This window comes from Mirounga angustirostris, unplaced genomic scaffold (assembly GCF_029215605.1).
Source record: "Mirounga angustirostris isolate CCGP_5_RB_7025 unplaced genomic scaffold, mMirAng1.0.hap1 SCAF_4, whole genome shotgun sequence".
Lineage (NCBI taxonomy): Eukaryota > Metazoa > Chordata > Mammalia > Carnivora > Phocidae > Mirounga > Mirounga angustirostris.
Genome location: NW_026991712.1, coordinates 70,275,838 through 70,297,452, shown reverse-complemented (window position 1 = coordinate 70,297,452; position 21,615 = coordinate 70,275,838). Strand labels below are relative to the sequence as shown.

General features: G+C 40.7%; 1 protein-coding gene across 5 annotated transcripts in view; it reads left to right on the top strand.

The window, feature by feature from the left end:
- Window positions 1–4,095: 4,095 nt before the first annotated feature.
- Window positions 4,096–21,615, top strand: part of RAB2A (RAB2A, member RAS oncogene family) — a 94,624-nt gene continuing 77,104 nt past the window's right edge. For 2 of the 5 annotated variants that reach the window (XM_064588286.1, XM_054512602.2), the window contains exons 1-2: window positions 4,582–4,831; window positions 4,985–5,055. In XM_064588286.1, coding sequence (XP_064444356.1) covers window positions 4,740–4,831; window positions 4,985–5,055 — 163 coding nt within the window. In that variant the 5' untranslated portion in view covers window positions 4,582–4,739. Of the gene's footprint in view, window positions 4,426–4,579; window positions 4,832–4,984; window positions 5,056–21,615 lie in introns of those variants that run through there. The other 3 variants (XM_064588287.1, XM_054512600.2, XM_045896508.3) reach the window with 3 other exon arrangements.

The window sequence follows — 21,615 nt, the reverse complement described above, 5'->3', positions numbered from 1 at the left end:
ATTATTATCTCTATTGAACAGATGACAAAAAAGTTTGAAGAGGATTTTCTCAAAATCAGCTCGTTAGCAGCAGGGAAGACTGTAATTCAGGCCTCCTGGAATTCAACATTAGGCCTTTCTCTAGACCACTTTCTCTGCTGAAAACACCAGGCAAAGGTAAAGGACTTAGAAAAGTAGTTAATTAGAGCGCCTGGGTGGCTCGGTTGGTTAGGTGTCTGCCTTTGGCTCAGGTCATGATCCTGTGGTCCTGGGATGGAGCCCTGCATTGGGCTCCCTGCTCAGTGGGGAGTCTGTGGTGGGGAGTCTGTTTCTCTTTCCTTCTGCCCCACCCTCTACTTGTGCTCTCTCTCATGCCCTCTCTCTCTCTCAAATAAATAAATTGAATCTTTAAAAAAAAAAGTAGTTAATTAAGACCACTGTCCTGGGTTTTAGCTCACTTTAAGGTTTTTTTTAAATTAATAATTCAAAGTATTTTATGTAGTTATACTTTTTAATCTACTATTTTATAACGTGAGCTTATTATTCTAATATTCACTGTTTCATCTGTGCACTTATGTAGGTCTCCTTTATTACAAATGATCAGTCCATTGGTAAAAAGAATAGCCTATGTATAAAAGAAAGTTTCTTCAAACACCTACACACACATTGACTAAGGATATGAATTTGTGATCATTAAATTTATATTCTTCAAGTAAACTTTTGAAGGATAAGCAGAATGAAGTGGAAGAGAGAGAATAGTCATTTCTGGCTTTGACAAGGGGTCAGAAATAGGCCACAAATAGAAAATAAAATAGGGAGGGGGGGCCTGGGTGGCTCAGTTGGTTGGGTGACTGCCTTCGGCTCGGGTCATGATCCCAGGGTCCTGGTATCCAGCCCTGTGTCTGGCTCCCTGCTCGGCGGGGGGTCTGCTTCTCCCTCTCCTTCTGCCACTTTCACTGTTTGTGCTCTCCTGCTCTCTTGTTCTGCTAAATAAATAAAATTTTAAAAAAAGAAAACAGGGAATATTAAGTGTGTTACCCAACTAGAATATAAATGGTAGATGAGGTGGATAAGCTGAGTAAAGAACAAAGGGGAGGGCTGTTGGAGCATCTGAAAAGAATCAGTTAAAGCAATAACTATGAAAGATGATGCCCTTTAAGGCCCAACTTAAATGACTCTCCCTCTGTAAAAATCTACTCTCATTTCCCAGAACAAAATTCTGTCCTCTAAAATGACACATTACCTCTCCTGTGGACTTCATCAGGCCAAAGCTACCCATGACTTAGCACAAAGAGAGTCTAGTCTACTTTAAGGCAGGGTCTCTCTTGGGCTCATGGGAACTCCTAATCATTCTTAGTGACAGGTTGGAGGTGGAGAACAGGGAAAGGATGAAAGGAAGGAGGAAATAATTTTAATGTTTATTTAATATCTACAATGAGTTTGACATTGTGCTAGAAACTTTGTGTCATCTCCTGAGACAACTAAGGCTTAGAGCGTTTGGTAATTTATCCATCAATTTATCAACTGATAAGTACTAAAGTCAGGATTTGAACCTAGTTCTTTCTTTCTCTAACACTGACACTGAGCTGATTAAGTATTTCCTGGAAAGTTAGTTCCATCATGGCATTTACAAATGGCTGAAAGAAAACATTTCACAGTGGTTCTTAATGATTTCTGGGTCACAGCCCCGTACAAGAATTTCCCCCATAAAATTACATATATGCAAACACATACAACATTTTGCATACTATTTCTGGAGGATCCCAGAGCCCTCAGCGTGCATTCAAGGACTAGCTAAGGAACCACAGAAACTAAAGTAAGAATCTGTGGATTCCACTATTTCAAACCACCCCTCTCCCATCCCACCCACCCCACTGCTTCTTCTTTCCACAGTCTGAGAGCAATCAAAACCAGAGAAAATGTAAGCACAGAAGTTTGATTGGGAACAGTAAATGCAAAATTTCAATATAATACTGTATTTTAAAAGTCGTGGAGAACTTCAATGAGCAGACCTTAGAGAATGTAGTCTAACAATCTTTAAACTTCACAGTTTTGACCTTCAGACCAAATATGATGTAAGACTGAGAGATGAGGTTATCAGAATTCATGCCCAAGGGAGTGAAATAGCTGAGAATCAAACTGAATGGAAAATCCCAGGAAGTACACTACCACTTAGGGGAAAAGAAGTTTATTTCTGTCATTTTGCCTGAGGAATTTTTCTTGAAAAATGTTTTTGGATTTTGGGGGCTAAATCAAATGTTTCAAATGAAGCTTGTGGTTTTTATTTATGCCCTGTATTGTTTCAAAGAGGATTTAAGACAGCATATAGGCATAGAGAAAATATAACAAAATATTATGAATTAAATATAGAAAGAAAATAAAGGTAGAGACCTAAAGCCAGGAACGGAGCTGATTTTAAAACATGAGTTCTTGGGGCACCTGGGTGGCTCAGTGGGTTAGCATCCGCCTTTGGCTCAGGTCATGATCCCGGGGTTCTGGGTCTCCTCCCTCTGCCCCTCGCCTACTTGTGCTCTCTCTCTTGAGTAAATAAAATCTTAAAAAAATAAAATATGAACTCAAGGTAATTTTAATTATTCAGTACTAAAAGTTATGTATTAAGTATGTATTTTTCATAATTTATAAAATACCTCCACATACAATATCTTATTTGATCCTAAATTGACTTTGTGAGGCAGTTATTATCTACATTGTCCAGATAAGGAAAATGAGGCTCAAAGGACTTGAACATCGAGTCTTTGCTGTTTTCATCAGATTATACTGGCAGGTAGCAAGCTATCATTACAACTCCTGTGCATCTCAGGAATGGAGTGATGCTGTTCAGTACATATCCTCTACTACATTAGAGGATATGGGTTGGTAAATGAGCTTCCTCAAGCAACTTTAAATTCCATCAACCGAGCCATGAACTTTGCAGACTCTGCTCCTTTGCCTGAGCTTCATCTCTCATTCCCAAACCTTTGTCCTTTCGACAAACTCTTACTCGTCATCCATAAGCCTGGTTCAAACAGCATCTTCTCTAGGTAACCTATCCTAACACTTAAACGAACTCTACTACCTCCTCCTTGAAAACTGCTCCTTTGAACAGGGTCTGCCTTCAGTTGCAATGCCTAGCAATGCAGAAACATAGTATGTACTTAATAAATGTTAGTTGAATGAACAAAAAAGTTGCTTTGTTTTTTCCTTTAAACATCTTTTTTCAATAGGTAATTCATGAACACTGCAAAAAAGTTCAAACTGCACATGAAAAATTCAGGGAATAGTAGATCTTTCCTCCATGCCCACCCACCCTCCCCTTGGTGCCAGTTGTGTTTCCTTTCAGGTTGACTACACACATACGGGTATTTTGGTGCACCCTTGTCACTTTTTTTTTTTTGTAAAATGGTAAAAATATATGTATTATCTATATGACAATAAAATATAATTTACAAATATATGAACACATTTAGCATAACATAATAGCATAATTACAATAACTATTTAGCATAACATAATTGTTATATATCTTCTAGATAAGTAATACATATAATATAAACATGCATGTATGCACCGATTTGTGCCTTGTTTTTGCCTGTCAGGCTTTTTTTTAAGAGCCGTGTAATATTCCACCATAGGGCATACCATAATTTACTTCATATTCTCTGATTTACGGTTTGCAGTTTACAAATAACTCCATTTTCTCTGTCAAGCCCTGGTCCCCAAACACGGAGATATCATCGCCCTCCAACCCACCATTTTCCAACACCTCTTCATAAGCCCAGGGCGGGGCCCCGCACCGAACGCGACCTCCGCCTTCCCACACGTGCCCCGCGCCCCCACTGCAAGGCGGAAAGACGCGGCGCCCATGCGCGTCGCGGCGACGGAACCGAACGTTCCACTTCCCTGCCCTCCCCCGGCGTCTCCCGGCCGCCGGCGTCGCCCGCTCAAACGTGCCGGAACGACCGGCGCCGGGCCTCGCCCCGGCTCGGGGTGGACGGGGCGCGGCCGGGGCGCGGCCGGCTCGGCGCTGGGCGGGGCTCCGGCGGGGCGGGGCGGGGCTCTGGCTGGGCGGGGCTCCGGCCGGCGTGCGGGGTTCCTCCCCTTTCCTCCGCGGCGCCGACGGCCGCAGCACTTCCGGGTCGACGCGGAGGCGGGGCGGAGGCGCCGCGGCGGCTGTTATTGTTCGACTGAGCTCGGCCGGGAGCTGTCTCCATCGGCTCTGCGGGTGTCAGTTTGTCCGGCATCGTCTCGGCCCCTCACTCCCGGCGGCTGACGGCGACGGCTGCGGCGGGCGGGGCCTGGCGTTTCGAGGCCGAGCGGCGCCGGGGTGAGGGGCGCGGAGGAGGAGGAGGAGCAGTAGCAGGAGGAGGAGCCGTGTGCCCTGGCACCGAGCGGCCGCGGCCATGGCGTACGCTTATCTCTTCAAGTACATCATCATTGGCGACACAGGTGAGGGCCCGGGGTGCGGCCAGGCGGGCGTCGGCGGCCTCCGGGCCCGGGCCGAGGGGCAAACGGCGTCTGGCAGGGGTGCGGGCGCCAACGCCGCCCGGCGCCTCCCTGCCGGCCGCGCCGCTCCATTTCCGCAGTGCTGGAGCTGGTGACGTGGGCACTGCGAGCGGCCGCGGCCTGGCCAGGCCCTGTCCGCGGCCCCCGCCCCGGGCAGCCCTGCAGCTGGGGGTCGCGGCAGCCGTTTGCGGCTTAAGATCTAGGAACTGTGTGACAGGAGGAGCGGCCCAGCCGAGGGCGGTCAGGGCCTGACTTAGATGATTGCACCCGCTCGCCAGGGCCCCTTACCTCACCTTGGGCCCCTTCGCCGCCCTGGAGAAAGAAAAAGGCAGGCAGAAGAGAGCAGGAGGTGATGGGAGGAGGGTCTTGGATTTCCTGATCAGTCCCACCTTTTCCGTCCCACACGCATCTGTCAGGGGCTGGGCAAAGTGCTCCTGGTGGGGACAGCCAGCTGAGAAGGAGAGCAGGGAACCTTTAAAAAATTTTTGTTTAACACCCTCAGATCCCAAGTCAGAATAAGTCATATCCCATCGCTTGGCGGCTGGGGAGTCCCTTTCGAGGTCATTAAAGCGTGTAAGTTCTGTCGATTTTGCCACGTGTAAACTGGGGTTATTTGGTAGTGATGCAAGGCCGTTCAGTGCTCTGGGTGTGTGCTTGCGGGTACTGTGCCTGTGCGTGTGTTGGGGGCACTGTGATTTCTTGGATATATCAGATTGAGGGTCGCAACTGCCAATTTTCAGGTGACCCGATGTACATTGGAAGCAGAAAGAAATTCAGCTGTTCTCACTTGAAATAACATCTGAGTATATTTCACAGATAAGTAAACAAACTCATTGTAAAATATTTAATACCTGTGATTTTGGCATTATTTTGAATCTAATAATAAAACTAAGGCTTGTTCAGGTGTTATAACTATTTATATACCAGAGTCTGATTTCAGTGAGGGCTCTTGCACAACTTTGGGCCCTTTGCACAACTTTGGAAACGTAAGCAGCAGCTTGTGGTTGCACTAGTGATGTAGCAGATTCAATAAGTAACACAGGAAGCATGTTGATTGCAGCCTAAAAAACTTGCTGCTGTAAACATGTCTTTTTAGCAAGGTTTTTTTGATGTGTGTCTGTACAGAGTCTGGATGGTTTTCTATGTAATGTCTTGGGTAGAGGAATGTTTTGCAAATGTTTATTAGCAAATGTATGTACTTTTTTAAAAAAAAGCTGTGGCATGTTTTGAAGGAGAAGGAATTGGGTCCAAAGCCTATTAGAAAAGTTTTATTTAAGCTGTAAACCCGAGTTGGAGAGGGACTTTATGTTAATTATGATATGAATGTGTTTGAGAGGTAGAAAGAAGAGTGAATGTAGACATTTAGCAGTGGTGAAGATGCAAATTATCCTTTGCAGGTTGCCTTCTTTCAGCTTATTAATTGAGCATCTGCTGTGGGTAGAGTATTGTTCTGGGAGTAGTGGAGCTACAAACTGTAGCAAGCTGGTGCTCTGTGCTCTTGGAATTTGCCCTCGTTCAAAAATAACCCCCAGGCAGTTTAAAGGGAAGACACTCCTTTCTTGCCATTGCTATTCAGCACTGAATACTTGACAGCCGTATTTTCTCCCCACCCCAGCCAGTCTAGTTTACTGTCAGATTAATCTTCGTGAAACCTGGCTGTTAGGAGACTGTTCCTCTGCTCACATTCTTTAGTTTGACCTTCCAGGAACTCCATTATTTTAGCCTCTGTTTTCTTTGCTAGCCTTCTTTCCCACTATTCCCTGCCTTCTGCCAGTGAGGCCCAGTGGCTGATTTCTGTGCTTTTTCCTGGTTCTTTCTGCTCCCTCTGCTTGGAGTGCCTTCTCTGTGGAAATTCTATCAGTCCTTCAAAGTCTAACCCAGGTCTTCCATAATGCTTTCAGAGTCAGCATACATTAAGCTCTTTTGATGTGTCAGGCTTTTTCTGGTATCCTGGCTGGCAGTGACTACTACTCCTTTATCTGGATGTTTCACACTTTGTATTTTTCTGATATTAATGCCAGACTGTTTTACAGATACTTGTGTAGACATCTGTATTTGATTATGTACCTCTGGAGAGCAGAAAAGATGTTTAGTATAGCTTTGCATTTCAGGAAGAGCCTAGTAGAAGGCCCTGTACATTTAGTTAAATTGATGCAAGAATAGCCAAACAGGCCACTATGTTCATGTTAATATACATTAATAACTTGACTGTAGGATTTTTTAGCCCGATTCTGCCACTTTTTTAACCGACTTTGGCTAAAATCCTTTACCGTGTTTCCTTAATTCCAAATATATGCACAGTTGTAAGGTACACTTAATGTGGCCCTCCCCACAAAAAAGATGATATTAAATCAGTAGTGTGATACCTATCCTGATGTCTTCAAAAGTCATAGTATGAAAAATATGTGTCTTAGAATGAGGAAAATTTCTACTTTTCCTGTTTCTCACTTTCCCTAGTTTATAATCGCTCATTTTTAACTTTTCCTTTTCTCTCAGTAATGAGATAAAATGAGGACAAATGTGAAAGTACCATGCACATTTTGTTTTTCAGAGTTCCAGCTTCATAGAAGAGATTTTTAAAAAAACTTTTCACATGATCATGATGATACTGTTGAAATATTTGTTTTCTTAACTCTGGGGCCAAATGCAGTTAAATGTAGCTTTAAAATTTTTCATTGGAAGTGTCTTGTTCCTGAAAAATCATTTAGGTAAACGTGTCATTTAAATCTAGATATAAAGTGGAAATTGGTTTTTAACAAGCCTGGCCTAATAGCATAACCAGATAATTATCAAATATGGAAAGAGAAAAATTGTAAGAAACCTGTAATTGTTGCTCCTAAAATTCTGGCAACTGCCTACCATTTTAACCAGATTACTAACCGTCCCTTCTCTTCTGTGCCACTCAACTAGGCACACAAAAGCTCAAACCCAGTTGTATTCTATCTGAAATGACCCTCTTGCCTTGCCCCCCCCACCCAAAAAAGAAGAAAAGGAAGGTTAGGTCAAAACTTTTTCACCTGACCAACTCTTGTTCATCCATTCTTTTAAGATTGTTAACAAACCCCACTACTCCCTATTGTGTCATACTCATCCCTTCCACTCTTCCTTCATTCTTTGTTTCCCCTTCTCCCCACTCCCACACGCTTTTATTTTTTTTTATTTTTCTTAAAATCTTTAGAGGACAAGTGCTATATAAGAAAATAAGTAAAATTTATAATAGATAAGTAGCTGGGTCCTTGGAGGAGGTGCTGCAAGGCTTTATTTGGGAGGTGATACTTGAGCTGAAATTAGAAGGATGCGAAAGGATTTGCCAGGTGGGCATGGGGGAAATGTCTGTAGGTAGTTGGAAGTGCATGTTTACTGCTTGATCAGTCAATCTCACATATACTACTTACTGGTGATTTTAGAAAATTAAAAATAGAGCCATAGTGTAAGCCATTTTATTGAAGACTGTGAAAGAGAGGGAAAGAGTGAGAAGTGAAGAGTTGACTGCAAGATCAGGCTGGCAGGAATGTGAGAGGGTGTTGAGTGTGTATGTGTATGAAGATAGGGCAGACCTGAAGTTGAAAGGTCAAAAAAAATGCAACATAGAGGCAAAATCCTAGAGGACTTGGGGAAAGATGGCATCAGATTCTCTAGAGCTTTAGAGCTGTGACAGAAGGAAGAACTGTCCTGTGGGAGACTCAAACTTGAGTTTCTTTAGGTTCTTGTGAATCACCTAGGGTGTTTTTTTCTTTTTTTAAAATAAAGATTCAGTGGCCCAAACCCCAGAGATTTTGATTCACTAGGTCTGAAGTGAAGCTCGTTGTTGCAAAACCTGAGGCCAGAAACACCAACAATTTTATTTAATTATATGAACAAGTTTGTTAGATTATCTTCTAAAAACAAACGGGGAAAAACTAAGAAATTCGAAGGTAGAAAAATTCCACTTATTTTATGATGAAATATAGCATGCATATAAAAAGCATATATATGTATATATTATGTATGTATAGTTTAATAGTTTTAAAGAACAGTAATGAATTATTACACACCCATGCTAAAGAAACACAGATCCCCGTCACCTATGTCTTCCTTTCCCAGGCTTCCACCAGCTTGAATTCTGTATTAATCCTTCCCTTGCTTTTCTTCATAGTTGTGGAACTTTTGCATCTCTATATTGTTTCATTTTGTCTGTTTTTAGATGTGTTTGTTTTATTCAGTGAGAGAGCTATAACATGTCTGAAGCATACCTTTTAACATCATCTAGAATTTAGACAGTATATATTTTTTTTAAAGATTTTATTTATTTGGGGTGCCTGGGTGGCTCAGTCGTTAAGCGTCTGCCTTCGGCTCAGGTCATGATCCCTGGCTCCTGGGATCGAGCCCCTCATCGGGCTCCCTGCTCGGCGGGAGGCCTGCTTCTCCCTCTCCCACTCCCGCTGCTTGTGTTCTCTCTCCCACTGTGTCTCTCTCTGTCAAATAGATAAATAAAATCTTTAAAAAATAAATAAATAAAATAAAGATTTTATTTATTTATTTTAGAGAGAGACAGCACAGGTGGGAGGGGCAGAGAGAGAGAGAATCTGATGCAGACTCCACGCTGAGCATGGAGCCCAACGCGGGGCTCGATCCCAGGACCCTGAGATCATGACCTCAGCCAAACTCAAGAGTCGGCTACTTAACTGACTGCATCACCCGGGCGGCCCTAGACAGTATATTCTGGTCTACTTAAATTGTTGCTTTATGCATATTATTTGTAGTCTTTCAAGATCTTTGACTAGCCCTTTCCTTTTCTCTTTCTCTTCTAACCAGTTTGTTTGCTGCTTGCTTCCCCTAACATGTATATTGCTACTGAGACTTCTGTTGAATCATAGATGCCATGGTCCTGTTCTTGCCTTTTTTTCCCTCATCTCTCCTGGTGAACCTGCCTCCTCATCTCAAATAATGCCCCTCTCTTCTTCCTCGGTGCTCTTGTCCCTTTTGTTCTCATTCTGTTCCTGCTCCACCATGAAATGAATTTTCTCCTCTATCTGCAGCTCTGATCCCTCTCTCCCATTTTATCTCCCCAGCTCATTGCCTCTTGCAATAGCCAGTAATTTTGCTGTTTTTTTTTTTTTTGAGCAGATCCTAATTTTGCCAGCTCAGCTGTTTTTCCCTCTCACTCTGGCCCAGCTGTGCTTGCTCCATTTTGTTATTCTTTGCTCATCCTGATCTCTGAGGCTGTGTCCTTTGCTACAAAAGCTGCAGCCGAATACTGACCTCCCTTGTCCCCCTTTCTAGCTTTTCTTTGCTTTCTATGTGAAACTTTCCCATTTGGTTCATTTATTTTCAAGTTTTAGAATACATTCTAGCTGCTGTTCTTCACTTAAAAATAAAAGACACCTGGCAAAAAGATGCTAGATTCCCTCTGCTATTATTCACATGTAGTCACCTCCCTTTTAATTCTTACAGAATTTCTCAATGCAAACAGCTTGGGTATTATCCTTGGAGATGCTGTTTAAGACGACCTGCAGTGAATCCTGGACATCTATATTTTTTAAAAGCACTATTTTTAATTTTTTTTAAAGACTTCATTTATTTATTTGAGAGAGAGAGCACAAGCAGGGGGAGAGGCAGAGGGAGAGAGAGAAGCAGGCTCTCCCCTGAGCAGGGAGCCCGATGCGGAACTCGAACCCAGGACCCTGGGATCATGACCTGAGCCGAAGGCAGACGCTTAACGACTGAGCCACCCAGGTGCCCCTACAAGCACTATTTTTAGTGGGAGTACTATGGCATTCCTCTGCAGGTCCGTCATGGGCCTTTGTATATATTTTTCTAGAATTTATCTTTTTTTTCCTATTGTCAAATTTTCTGCTCTCTGGAATTTTAAATTAATCCCTAAAGTATATCCAGGCTGAATCTATATGGAATTCTTCATCACATTAGTTTTGGGTACTGTCTATGGAGTAGATTCTTATGAGCCATTCTTCACACTTCTTCTAGTTTGTACACAGTATCAAAAGCCTTTCTTTTTTTTTTTAAAGATTTTATTTATTTATTTATTTGAGACAGAATGAGAGAGACAGAGAGCACATGAGGGGGGGAGGGTCAGAGGGAGAAGCAGGCTCCCCGCCGAGCAGGGAGCCCGATGCGGGACTCGATCCCGGGACTCCAGGATCATGACCTGAGCCCAAGGCAGTCGCTTAACCAACTGAGCCACCCAGGCGCCCAAGCCTTTCATTTTTTATTGCTTCAAAAGATATATGAGGTTACCATTTTGTAGATGAAGAAACTGAGCGTCATTTGGGGCAAGTTATTTATGTACTTCTTCCCTTGTAAGTTTTTACTCTTCACAGCTATGATGTAGCTCTTTAAGTTTCTCCCAGTTTGCTCTTCAAAATGTTCCTATTTTCAGGTGTGGCTGACAGTGTGTTTCTGGTCAAATCCGAGGGAGAAAGGAAGAAAATGAATATTGGTGATGCACACTGTAGTGAAGCTCTTGGAGCAAGACAGTGCCTGGCGCAGAGCTGGTGCTTCAGAAAATCATGAGTGTGTGCTGGGTAGCCTACTGGGTAGGCTACATGCATTGGCCAATTTGTTTCTTTTTGTTTCAAAAAGGATTTAAGGACATTTATATAAAAACTTATGATTGTTTTTATTCAAATCGGAGGAAGAAGGTACATTAGTTTTGCTACCATAACAAACCCCCATACACTAAAGCAGCTCAGAGAACACAAATTTATTATCTTACAGTTCTAAAGTTCTGTATAAGTTCATGTACATATCAGCATATGTCGGAAGTCTGACATGTTTCTCAGCAGGCTGACATCAAGGTTTCAGCAGGACTGGTTCCCTCTTTGAGGGATTCAGGTTGCTCTTTCAGGTTGTTGGTAGAATATACTTTCTTGCAGCTGTGGGGCTAAGATCTCCATTTTCTTGCTGGCTGTCGTCTTGAGGACTGCTCTCCGCTTCTAGAGCCCCCCGCATACCCACATTCCTTGGCTTCCGGTCCCCTTCCTCCATCTTCAGGCACAGCAACAGTAGGTCAGGTCATCCCATCTCTCTAACCGAAGTTGGGGAAGGTTCTCTGCGAGTAAAGACTTGTGTGATTAAATTGGCTTTATCTGGATAATCCAGGATAATCTCATCTCAAAGTCTGTAATTTTAATCACATCTGCAAAGTGGCTTTTGCCATGTAGAGTAACATAGTCACAGGTTCTAGGGATTAGGGTGTACATTTCTTTGTGGGGAGTGGCATTCTGCCTACAGCTGAGGGGCAAAGGAGAAACCGTAAATAGAAACAGTAAAGTCAAAAGCAACATTAATACTTGACTTTTTGTGTACACCTTTTTGAAGTGGGCACTTAAGCTATGCAGAGAACCCTGCTCATTTACTTTAATTATAGTATGCATTATTTTTTTTTTCAAAGCATGTATGCGTATACTTAATTATTCCTGATCATGGGTCTTGAAAGGCATTTTTCCTCTGATTCGTCTTTAAAAGGCTACAGGGTAGTGTAGTAAAGAATGTAAATATACAGCCAGTATATTTAAATATTTATAGGGCCTTTTCTACTGGTACAACTCATTGAATCTGAACAGTAATATCCATGATGAAGGCTCCATTTTATAGGTGAGGAAAGGGAGGCTGTCCGTCACACCACAGAGCTAGTAACTGACTAAGCTGGAATTTGGAATTTGAACCCAGGTCTTTCTGACTCCAAAGTCCATGCTCTACCATATCATGCGTATTTCTTGATTCCCACAAATTCCGTTCAGACCTCTTTTGTTGGCTTACCAACAGCTGCTTGGTTTGTTGAGTTGTTATGGGAGTACATAGTCCCTCAGTCCCGTTTACTAAAACAGACACCACATCCAGTCATGCAAAATGGGGATAAAGGATAAAACAACAATGAAGTCCTATATAAAACAAGAATAAAGTCCTTTCTCTGCTCCTTATCAGCTGTATGAGCTTGGGCAACATCTTTAATCTGCCTTGGTGTCCTCATCTATAAAATGGAATGAATAAATGAGATAAGATACATAATAGTGACTTGAATGAGAAATGGTTACTATTTTGTCTTAACTTTATATCCTGCTTCTTTGAATGTTACCGTAATTTCCCCCATGTGTGTTGAAAGAGTAACATGAACTTGACCAGTGCTGTATAGGTTTGCGTAATGCTGTTCATAGCAAAAATAATTTCTTTTGTCCTCTGTGTATCCTAATATGTTGATCTTTTCCCCCCCCACATCCCTGCTTAGCTTGCTAGTTTGTGGCCAGCTGATACTTTGAGGAGTCTAACATCCTTGACTCTTAATCGTTTCTTTCCTAACTATATTGGTGTTTTCTTGCACTTACTATATTTTTACTATATTTGTTTGCATGTAGCAGAAAGTTTTTATGGAAAGTTCCTTATTTTATCAACATTGTTTTAACAAGATCCAAAATTATTCATCAAGATTCATTCTATTCCAGATATATATATATATATTTAGCACCTTTGCTTAATTTAGTCTACATGACCATTCAAGTCCACTAATGATTTAGAAAGATTGTAGGGTTTTGTTCTGGAAGGACCTTTTTGATTATAAAGAATGGAAATCTACTCCACCTAGCTCAAGAAAACAAGTTTTGCTAATAATTTAAAGCGTGCCCGTAGGAAACTAAGAAAAATTATAAAGTGTTAGGGAACTGGCCACTCTGAAATGTTTTCCTGTCATGGCTTTTCTTTCGACCCTTGAGATAATTAGGGATGTGTGTTTTTTGGAGTTTTTTTTTGTTTTTGTTTCCAAAGATTCTATTTATTTGAGAGAGAGAAAGAGAGAGCCAGCACGAGCGTGCGAGCAGGGAAGAGGGGCAGAGGGTCAGGGAGAAGCAGACTCTCTGCTGAGCAGGAAGCCCGACCACACGGGGCTCTATCCTAGGACCCTGGGATCATGACCTGAGCTGTAGGCAGACGCTTAACTGACGGAGCCACCAAGGTGCTTTGTGTGTTTTTTGTTTTGGGGGGTTTTGTTTTTTTTTAAGATTTTATTTTAAGTAATCTTTATACCTAATGTGGGGCTCAAACTCACAACCCTGAGATCAAGAGTTACATGCTCTACCAACTGAGCCAGCCATGCACCCCATGTGTTTTTTGTTTTAAACATGTTTTTTTTTTCTTTTTAACAATGTTTTTATTATTGATTTCTGACTTTATTTCACATAGGTAAGAGCATGTAGATTGTGTTTATTGATTCTTCAGTTTTTGAAGCTAATTTTGTAGCCAGCTACTTGGTCAGTGTATGTACATATTCTGTGTGTGCTTGAAAAGTGTATTGTGTACATGGTTGGTTCAGGGTTCCATACATGTTCATGAGATCAGACTTGCTATCTGTATATTCTTGATAGTCTCTTGAGTTTTGGGGTAAGATGTTAGCATCTATTATGACTATGGTTTTGTTTTGTTTTAGTTTTAGTTTTGTCAGAGTGATTTTTTACCCCCCCTAAATTTGAGGGCTAATTTGTAAGGTGTATATGGGGCTCAGGTCTTTACATCTCACTGAAGAGTTCTTCTTTGTCATTAAGTTACCCTCCACTTTTTACATACTGTGGAGTTGTTTGTTTTTTACATATTATTTATTTGGTAGTGTAGTTGTGGGTACTCAAGTGTTTGATATTAATTTGGAATCTTATTTTTTGGTTCATATTTGCCTAGTGCATACTTTTTCATCATTTCTCCTTTTTTCTTTGGAAAAGAAAGAAGGGTTTATTTTCTTGTACTTTGTTTAGAAAACAAATATTACAGATACAGTTGAAGCCCCTGTATACCCTTCACTGCCCTTTGTCCCTGGAGGTAACTACTCTCCTGAATTTGGTGTTTATTATTTCTATGAAAGTTTCCAAATGATTACTACATATGTATGTGTGTATTTGTAAACAGTGAACAATCGTTTATGTATTTTTTTCAACTTTATATTAATGGAATTTTACTGTACTTGCTCCCAAACTTTTTTGTTCAACATTATTTTGGGAGATTTATCAGTATTAATATATTTTGTTCTATTTTATTGGTATTAATTGCTAGGTTGGTTTAATTTTAATTACATTCTGTTGGTTTAATTTTAATTATATCCTGTTGTTTGACTATACCACACTTTTCCCATTCTTTTCCCCTAAGGAAATTTTTGGCTGAGTTGTCTGTCATGTTACAAAAGACAGTATAGGGGTGCCTGGGTGGCTCAGTTGGTCAAGCAGCTACCTTTGGCTCAGGTTGTGATCCCAGGGTCCTGGGATGGAGCCCCATATTGGCTCCCTGCTCAGCGGGGAGCCTGCTTCTCCCTCTGCTATTCACCCTGCTTGTGCTCGCTCTCTGTCAAATAAATAAAATCTAAAAAAAAAAAAAAAAGGCAGTATACTACATGGATTATTTTTGTGTGTGCCTCCTTGAACATGTATGCTAGAATTCTGGAGATAGACCTTGAAGTGGAATTGTGGGTGCGGGGTGTGCACATGTGCTTTATCTGTGAATCTAAATCATTCTTGGGAGTAGTTATCAGTTAACTCTCATTCTTGTTCTTTCAGCCCTATTGTCATTTTTCTTTTTTTTTTTTTAAGGCCTTTAAGACCTTTTTCTTTTTTATAAAGCCCATTGCTATTTTATTAAAAGATTCAGTCTGAGAGGCTTTTACTAGGAGAATTTAATCATTGGTGAATTTATTTATTTATTTTTAAGTGGAATCCATCTCGGGGCTTGAACTCAGGATGCTGAGATCAAGACCTGAGCTGAGATCCAGAGTTGGACACCTAACCCCCTGAGCCACTCAGGTGCCCAGTCATTGATGAATTTGAATTAATTTATGCCATCAGGTCCCACCTTTGTTCAGTCACATGGGCAGGGATCAAGGCATAGATCACAAGCATGCCCATTTGCCATGGGCTTTCGGATAAGGCAGGCACTATGTCCTGTTATGTCCTACTGTGTCCCACATAGGAAGCAATATGGTGGTCAGATTTCCCAAGCATGTATAACGTCACCTCTTCTTTTTAGGACAATGTAGAAAGAGTCTAATGGAAAGAGGATACCTGTCACTAAATCTTATTTGCCCAAATGAACAATTAATTAAAATTCCTGAGTTTCCTGTTTATGAAACGAATATAGTACCTGCCAAGTACACCCTGTAGGCTTGTTCACCAATGCTGTGGGTTTTTGTTTTTGTTTTTTTTCAAACTTTATAGCTGTCTTTGAAATTCAAATGTCATTAATTTGTTTCCCTTCATTTATTTACAGTTGATATGTCAGTGTAAGTGGTGTATTCACGCTTGTTCTGCTGCCCCCAGTGTTATTAATGTCGATGAATGACTCCTTTAACATTTGTCCACCTTTAGCAATAATTACTATGCATCTAGGAGGCAAATACAGTTGACCCTTGAATAACATGGAGATTAGGGGCACCAACCCCCACACAGTCAAATCCACATACGACTTTGACTCCTCAAAAATTTAACTACTAATTGTATACTGTTGATCAGAAGCCTTACCAATAATATAAACAGCCAATTAGCAAATACTTTGTATGTTATATATACTGTATTCTTATGATAAAGTAAGCTAAAGATAAAATGTTATGAAGAAAACCATAAGGAAGAGAAAATACATTTACAGTACTTTATTTATTGAAAAAATCCACATATAAGTGGACTCATGCAGTTCAAACCCGTGTTGTTCCAAGGTTGACTGAAATATGTTATTCTAAGTTCTCTCTGGTTATTTTAGCTTAGACAGCACTCTTGAAAATTTTCGAAGAGCCTAATACTTGTAATTACAATATCTTGATTTGTTCAGAGGCTCCTCTGCTTGTTACCTTGGTGAAGTTCAAACCTCTTCAAATTCTGCTTTCTCATTCCAGAAAAAGACAGCAGGAATGCCTGGCTTGTATCTACCCCACAGGATTTTTGTATTTGAAGTTAAAAAAAAAAGTGTGCAGGTGCCTTGTAAGCTGCAAAGTGCTTTATTAATAGTAATATCTTAGAGATAATTTTTTTAATCTGTTGAGCATCCTAAAATTAAGTTAGTTGGGGGAGGGGGGAGATCTCGTCTGTAGAAAAAGCTATTCATTGTGCTGACTTCAAACTGTAAATTACTTGAGTTGAAGGAAATAAAATCACGTGTTAATATGCAAAATGGCGATTCTTTGATCCTGAAGTTTTCTTTGGACTCCATAAAGGAAAGTCATTTCCTATCTCAGATATCCTTATAGGCCACTTGAGATTGAGAATAATATCAAATAGGAGGTGCTCTTTCTCAGTAGTCTTCAGGGAAGGGATGTTAAGATCAATTGTTTCCTCGATTTCTTCTACATCCACTCTTGGTACCCTGATACACCTCTTGGATGAGTTCTCTCGATTTTGAACCCCTTTGGAAAGAGGCAGTTTTTTTAAGTCTACAGAAGTCTTCAGTATAATGAATCTGTTGATCAGAGGTTATCTTTTTATCTCCTTGGACAAAGTATTGTTAGTTCAGTGGTAGTCTTAACCATTTCAAAGGTCAAAGTAAATGTACACATTTCCAAAATCACTGTGCTCAAAGCTTTACTTAACTTGATTCAAAAATTAATAAATAGGGAAATAAGTTATTAATTATAAATTAAAGCAATAATTGTATACTTGGTGAATTGATTCACCTGTCTTCAGAGTAAAAGTATGTGTCAGTATAACCCTTGGTATAAGGTGAAGAAATTCTGGTTTCACAGCTAGGTGGGTTTTTTTTTTTTTAAGATTTTATTTATTTGACAGAGAGACAGCGAGAGAAGGAACACAAGCAGGGGGAGTGGGAGAGGGAGAAGCAGGCTTCCCGCTGAGCCCGATGTGGGGCTCGATCCCAGGACCCTGGGATCATGACCCAAACCGGAGACAGATGCTTAACCTACTGAGCCACCCAGGCGCCCCAAGCTAGGTGGATTTTTCAGTGGTTGAATAACTGTGTCCATAAAGGGCTGCCATTGTAGGCAAGCTGGAGGGAGCATGCTGCTGCATTCAGTCCTGATTTTTTTACATTTCATATTAGTAACAACTTGGATAAAATCCAGTTTGGTTAAAAGAGCTAATGTGTGGATTATACCAGATAGAATCCAAAATTACCTTAACAGGCAGAACAATTGGCTAAATTTAGCAAAATGGAAATTAATGAAATTAAAGCCTTATATTTACTTTAAAAACAACTGTACAGGGGCACCTGAGTGTCTCAATCAGTTGAGCACGCGGCTCTTGAATTTGGCTCAGGTCATGGGATGGAGGCCTGCATTGGGCTCAGTGCGAAGTCTGCTTGGGATGCGCATGTGTGCTCTCTCTCTCTCTCTGAAATAAAAAATATATATAAAATCTTTTTAAAAAAATAAAAACAACCATACAAATACAAGATGGAGGTCAGCTGGTAAATAGCACATGTCTAAACACTTAAAGTTTTACATGACTTCATTCAGTATGAGTCAGATGAGTAATAAAACCAACAAAGGAATATATGTGATGCTGGGTTAATAAAAGTATAATGTACAGACAAGGTAGATGATAATTCTCTACAATTCAATTATGGAAACTTGTTTCAGAGGGATATCTGAACATTGGAGTCTATGCTGAAGAGACCAATCAGGGTAGTATGAAGACTGTATCAACCATGACATTGTAGGAACCAACTAATGGAAACATTTTTTAAAAAATTTTTATTTATTTGAGAGAGAGCAGGGGTGGGGGGGGAGAAAGCTCACATGAGCAGGAGGGGGGGCAGAGGGAATGGGAGAAGCAGACTCCCTGCTGAGCAGGGAGCCCCATGCGAGAGTCTGTCTTAGGACCCTGGGATCATGACCTGAGCAGAAGGCAGACACTTAACCAACTGAGCCACCCAGGCATGGGAAACATTTTTGTTTTTAATTTTCCCTCCCCCTGCTCCGAAATAATGGAAACATTCTAACTTAAAAAAAGAGAAGATTTAAAGGAACATATAATAACGACTTTTAATACTTAGGTATTCAAATAAAAGAGATTTAAACCTACCCTTTGTAGGTTTTCATGGGCAGAACCAGGACCATGAGTAAAAGAGATACTTGGACTCCCTATGAAATGGAAAGGGGAGGGGGTGCCTGGCTGGCTCAGCTGGAAGAGCATGCAACTCTTGATCTTGGGGTTGTGAATTCAAGCCCACATTGGGTATAGAGATTACTTAAAAACAAAAACTTAAAAAAAAAAAAAAAAAAAGAGGGAAAGAATTTGTTAAGTGGTGAGTTGGTTTGATACTGGAGTTGTTCAGATAGAGGTTTGATTGACACATATTAGGGCTTGGAGGATGGAATTTATGCAAAGATTAGAGGATTTGATTAGTTTTTATTTTTTAGTATTGTTTTTTGGGTTTTTTAGAGAGTGTGGGTGCACACACGAGTGGTAGGGGATGGGGAGGAGCTTAGGGAGAGAAAATCCCAGGCAGGCTCCGTGCCCAGTGCGGAGCATGATGCAGGGCTCAATCCCACAACCCTAAGATCACAACCTGAACTGAAATCAAGAGTTGGACACTCAACCAACTGAGGCACCCAGGCACCCCTCATTTTGTTTTTATTTTTTTAATTTTTATTTACTTTTTAAAAAATTTATTTGAGGGGCACCTGGGTGGCTCAGTCGTTAAGCATCTGCCTTCGGCTCAGGTCATGATCCCAGGGTCCTGGAATGAGCCCCGCATCAGGCTCCCTGCTCAGCGGGAAGCCTGCTTCTCCCTTTCTCACTCCCCTTGCTTGTGTTCCTTCTCTTGCTCTGTCTCTCTCTGTCAAATAAATAAAATCTTAAAAAAAAAAAAAAGATTTCTTTATTTGAGAAAGAGAGCATGAGCGGGAGGGGCAGAAGGAGAGGGAGAGAGAATCCCAAGCAGACTCCATGCTGAGCACAGAGCCCCACTTGGGGCTTGATCCCGTGACCCTGAGATCACTACCTGAGCCAAACCCAAGAGTCAGACGCTTAACCAACTGTGCCACCCAGGCCCCCCCCACCTTGTTTTTGTTTTAAAAGAAATTTAAGGTACTATGTGGGCAGTCCTTGTGCTAGAGTTAGAAAAATGGACAGGACTATCTCATCCTATTCGGAAGACCAATTTGCCACAGAAATTACAAGATAATGTAATAGCACTGGGCACAAAGTACTGAAGGAGCATGGAGAGGATTCATTCTAATTGCAGTGAATGGCTTGTAACATACTCAGATTTTCAGCAAACATTGAGCACCAGCTGTGTGCTGAGTGCTGTGCTTTGGCTTTCATATTTGTTCTCACAGTAATCCTAGGTGCCTATTGACTTCATTTTACAAATTATATATCAGGTATGATACCATCAGACATGGTCTCATTTGTTTGAATAATTCCCCCACCTAACAATCCTGTAGAATCAGTTTGTACTTTTGCTCCCACTTTTATATTTGTTATGTGGAGAACAGAAAATTGAGCTGAGCTCCTCGAAGTTAGGTTATACAGAGTGCGGCAGGATAGGGTTTTTTTCAGGATTTTGTGGAGGCTTAACACTAAAGGAGATCTGGGGACCATACTGTGAAGAATACTGTGTGGCATAGTTTAAAGAGTTGGTTTGTTTCTCCTCTGGATAGCTTTACAGAAGCCTTATTCCCTATCTCTAAATGGTATAAATTTCTGCCCTTCACTCAGATTTCTGGCAGGAATTAGTGATCCCTTTCCACCTTTTAATCTTTTTTTTTCTTTTTTGACCTTTTCCCCCCATTCTTTCTGGCTTCAGGTTTCCTTTCTTGGAGAATTTACCTTAGAAATGGAAAAACCATGTTGGATTTGAGCATGAATATGTGAATTTTCAGTCTTAGCTATGAGTAAATCTTGTTAAAAAGTACTACTGATTAGTATTCTTTAGCGGCTTTTAGGAGTTTAAAAAAAGGAAATCAAAATCTTTTCATAGCACATTATTTTACTCACAGGCTCTCATGATTTTCTCCTCAGACCAACATTTAATGTAACTATTTTTGGTCACGCGGAAGTTTGCTAATTATTTAAAAGCCACATCAATATGGAGGTTGTTAGATGAGGCCGTAAAAGTATTGCTTATGTAGTGTTTGATGCTAAAATAGATCCTTTGAAAAACTTATATATATTTTTAATGGTGCAAGTGATAAATGCTCATGATAAAAAATGAAAATACTCTACCACCTTATGTAAGTATGGTAAAAGATGGTTTTGTGTATCCTTCCAGAAATTTTCTATCCATCTCTAAGCTTGCGTGTATGGGTGTGTCCCAATTTTACCAATAGCATTATACACTTAGTACTGTTCTACGTCTGTATTTTTTTCTCTTGAGGGTACATCTTAGGTGTCTTAACATATCACATATATAAATCTATCTCATTCTTTCTAAACACCTGCATAGCTCAACCATAATTTATTCAGTTCCTGATTCTGTTATTCCTTGTCTGTGGTAGCAAACAGCAGAAACCTACTGTGGTTAATTTAAGCAGAAGCTTTTATTAGAAAGATTGAATATTCATAGATTGATAGGAAAGCAATATAATCCAGCTTGAAAATGGCAAAACCAAGGAAGGCAAGGCACAGTCAAATTCCTGCTGTCAGTGCAACCTGCTGAAGAAGATGCTGGGGACATATCAGTGGTCTCTCATCTCCACTGTAGCCACCATAGATTCTCTCTTTAGGTCCCTGATACTGGAGCACTCCTTCAAGATTCCAGATTCTGGACAAGAGCATCTGTTTGGCTAGTCACGTGTTTATACCCTACCTTGCTGGGGAGTTCAAAGAAAAGTGCTCTGATGCTAGGTTGCCCAGAAATAACAAATGTTCACTTACGACCTGTTGATGAATATTGTTTTACACAGTATAACATGATTCTTGTGGATTTGTGTAAGAAGTAAAATCTGTGGCCAACTAGGATTTATATTTGTATTTTGATAGATACTGCCAAATCACCTTTCATTAAAAATAATGGACTTAGAAAGAATATCTCATTTTGAGTGTGGTGTATATTTTGTGTACTTAATTCAATCAACAGGCTAATCTCAACATTGTCTGTGTTGACTGATGCCTAGTCTTTGTTTAGGAATTTAGCAGTTTGATTTAGTTACTCTTATGTGCTTCCTTGGGCTCTTGCGAGTTTCATCTATCAACTGCATGAAATAGTTCTTTCTGCTTA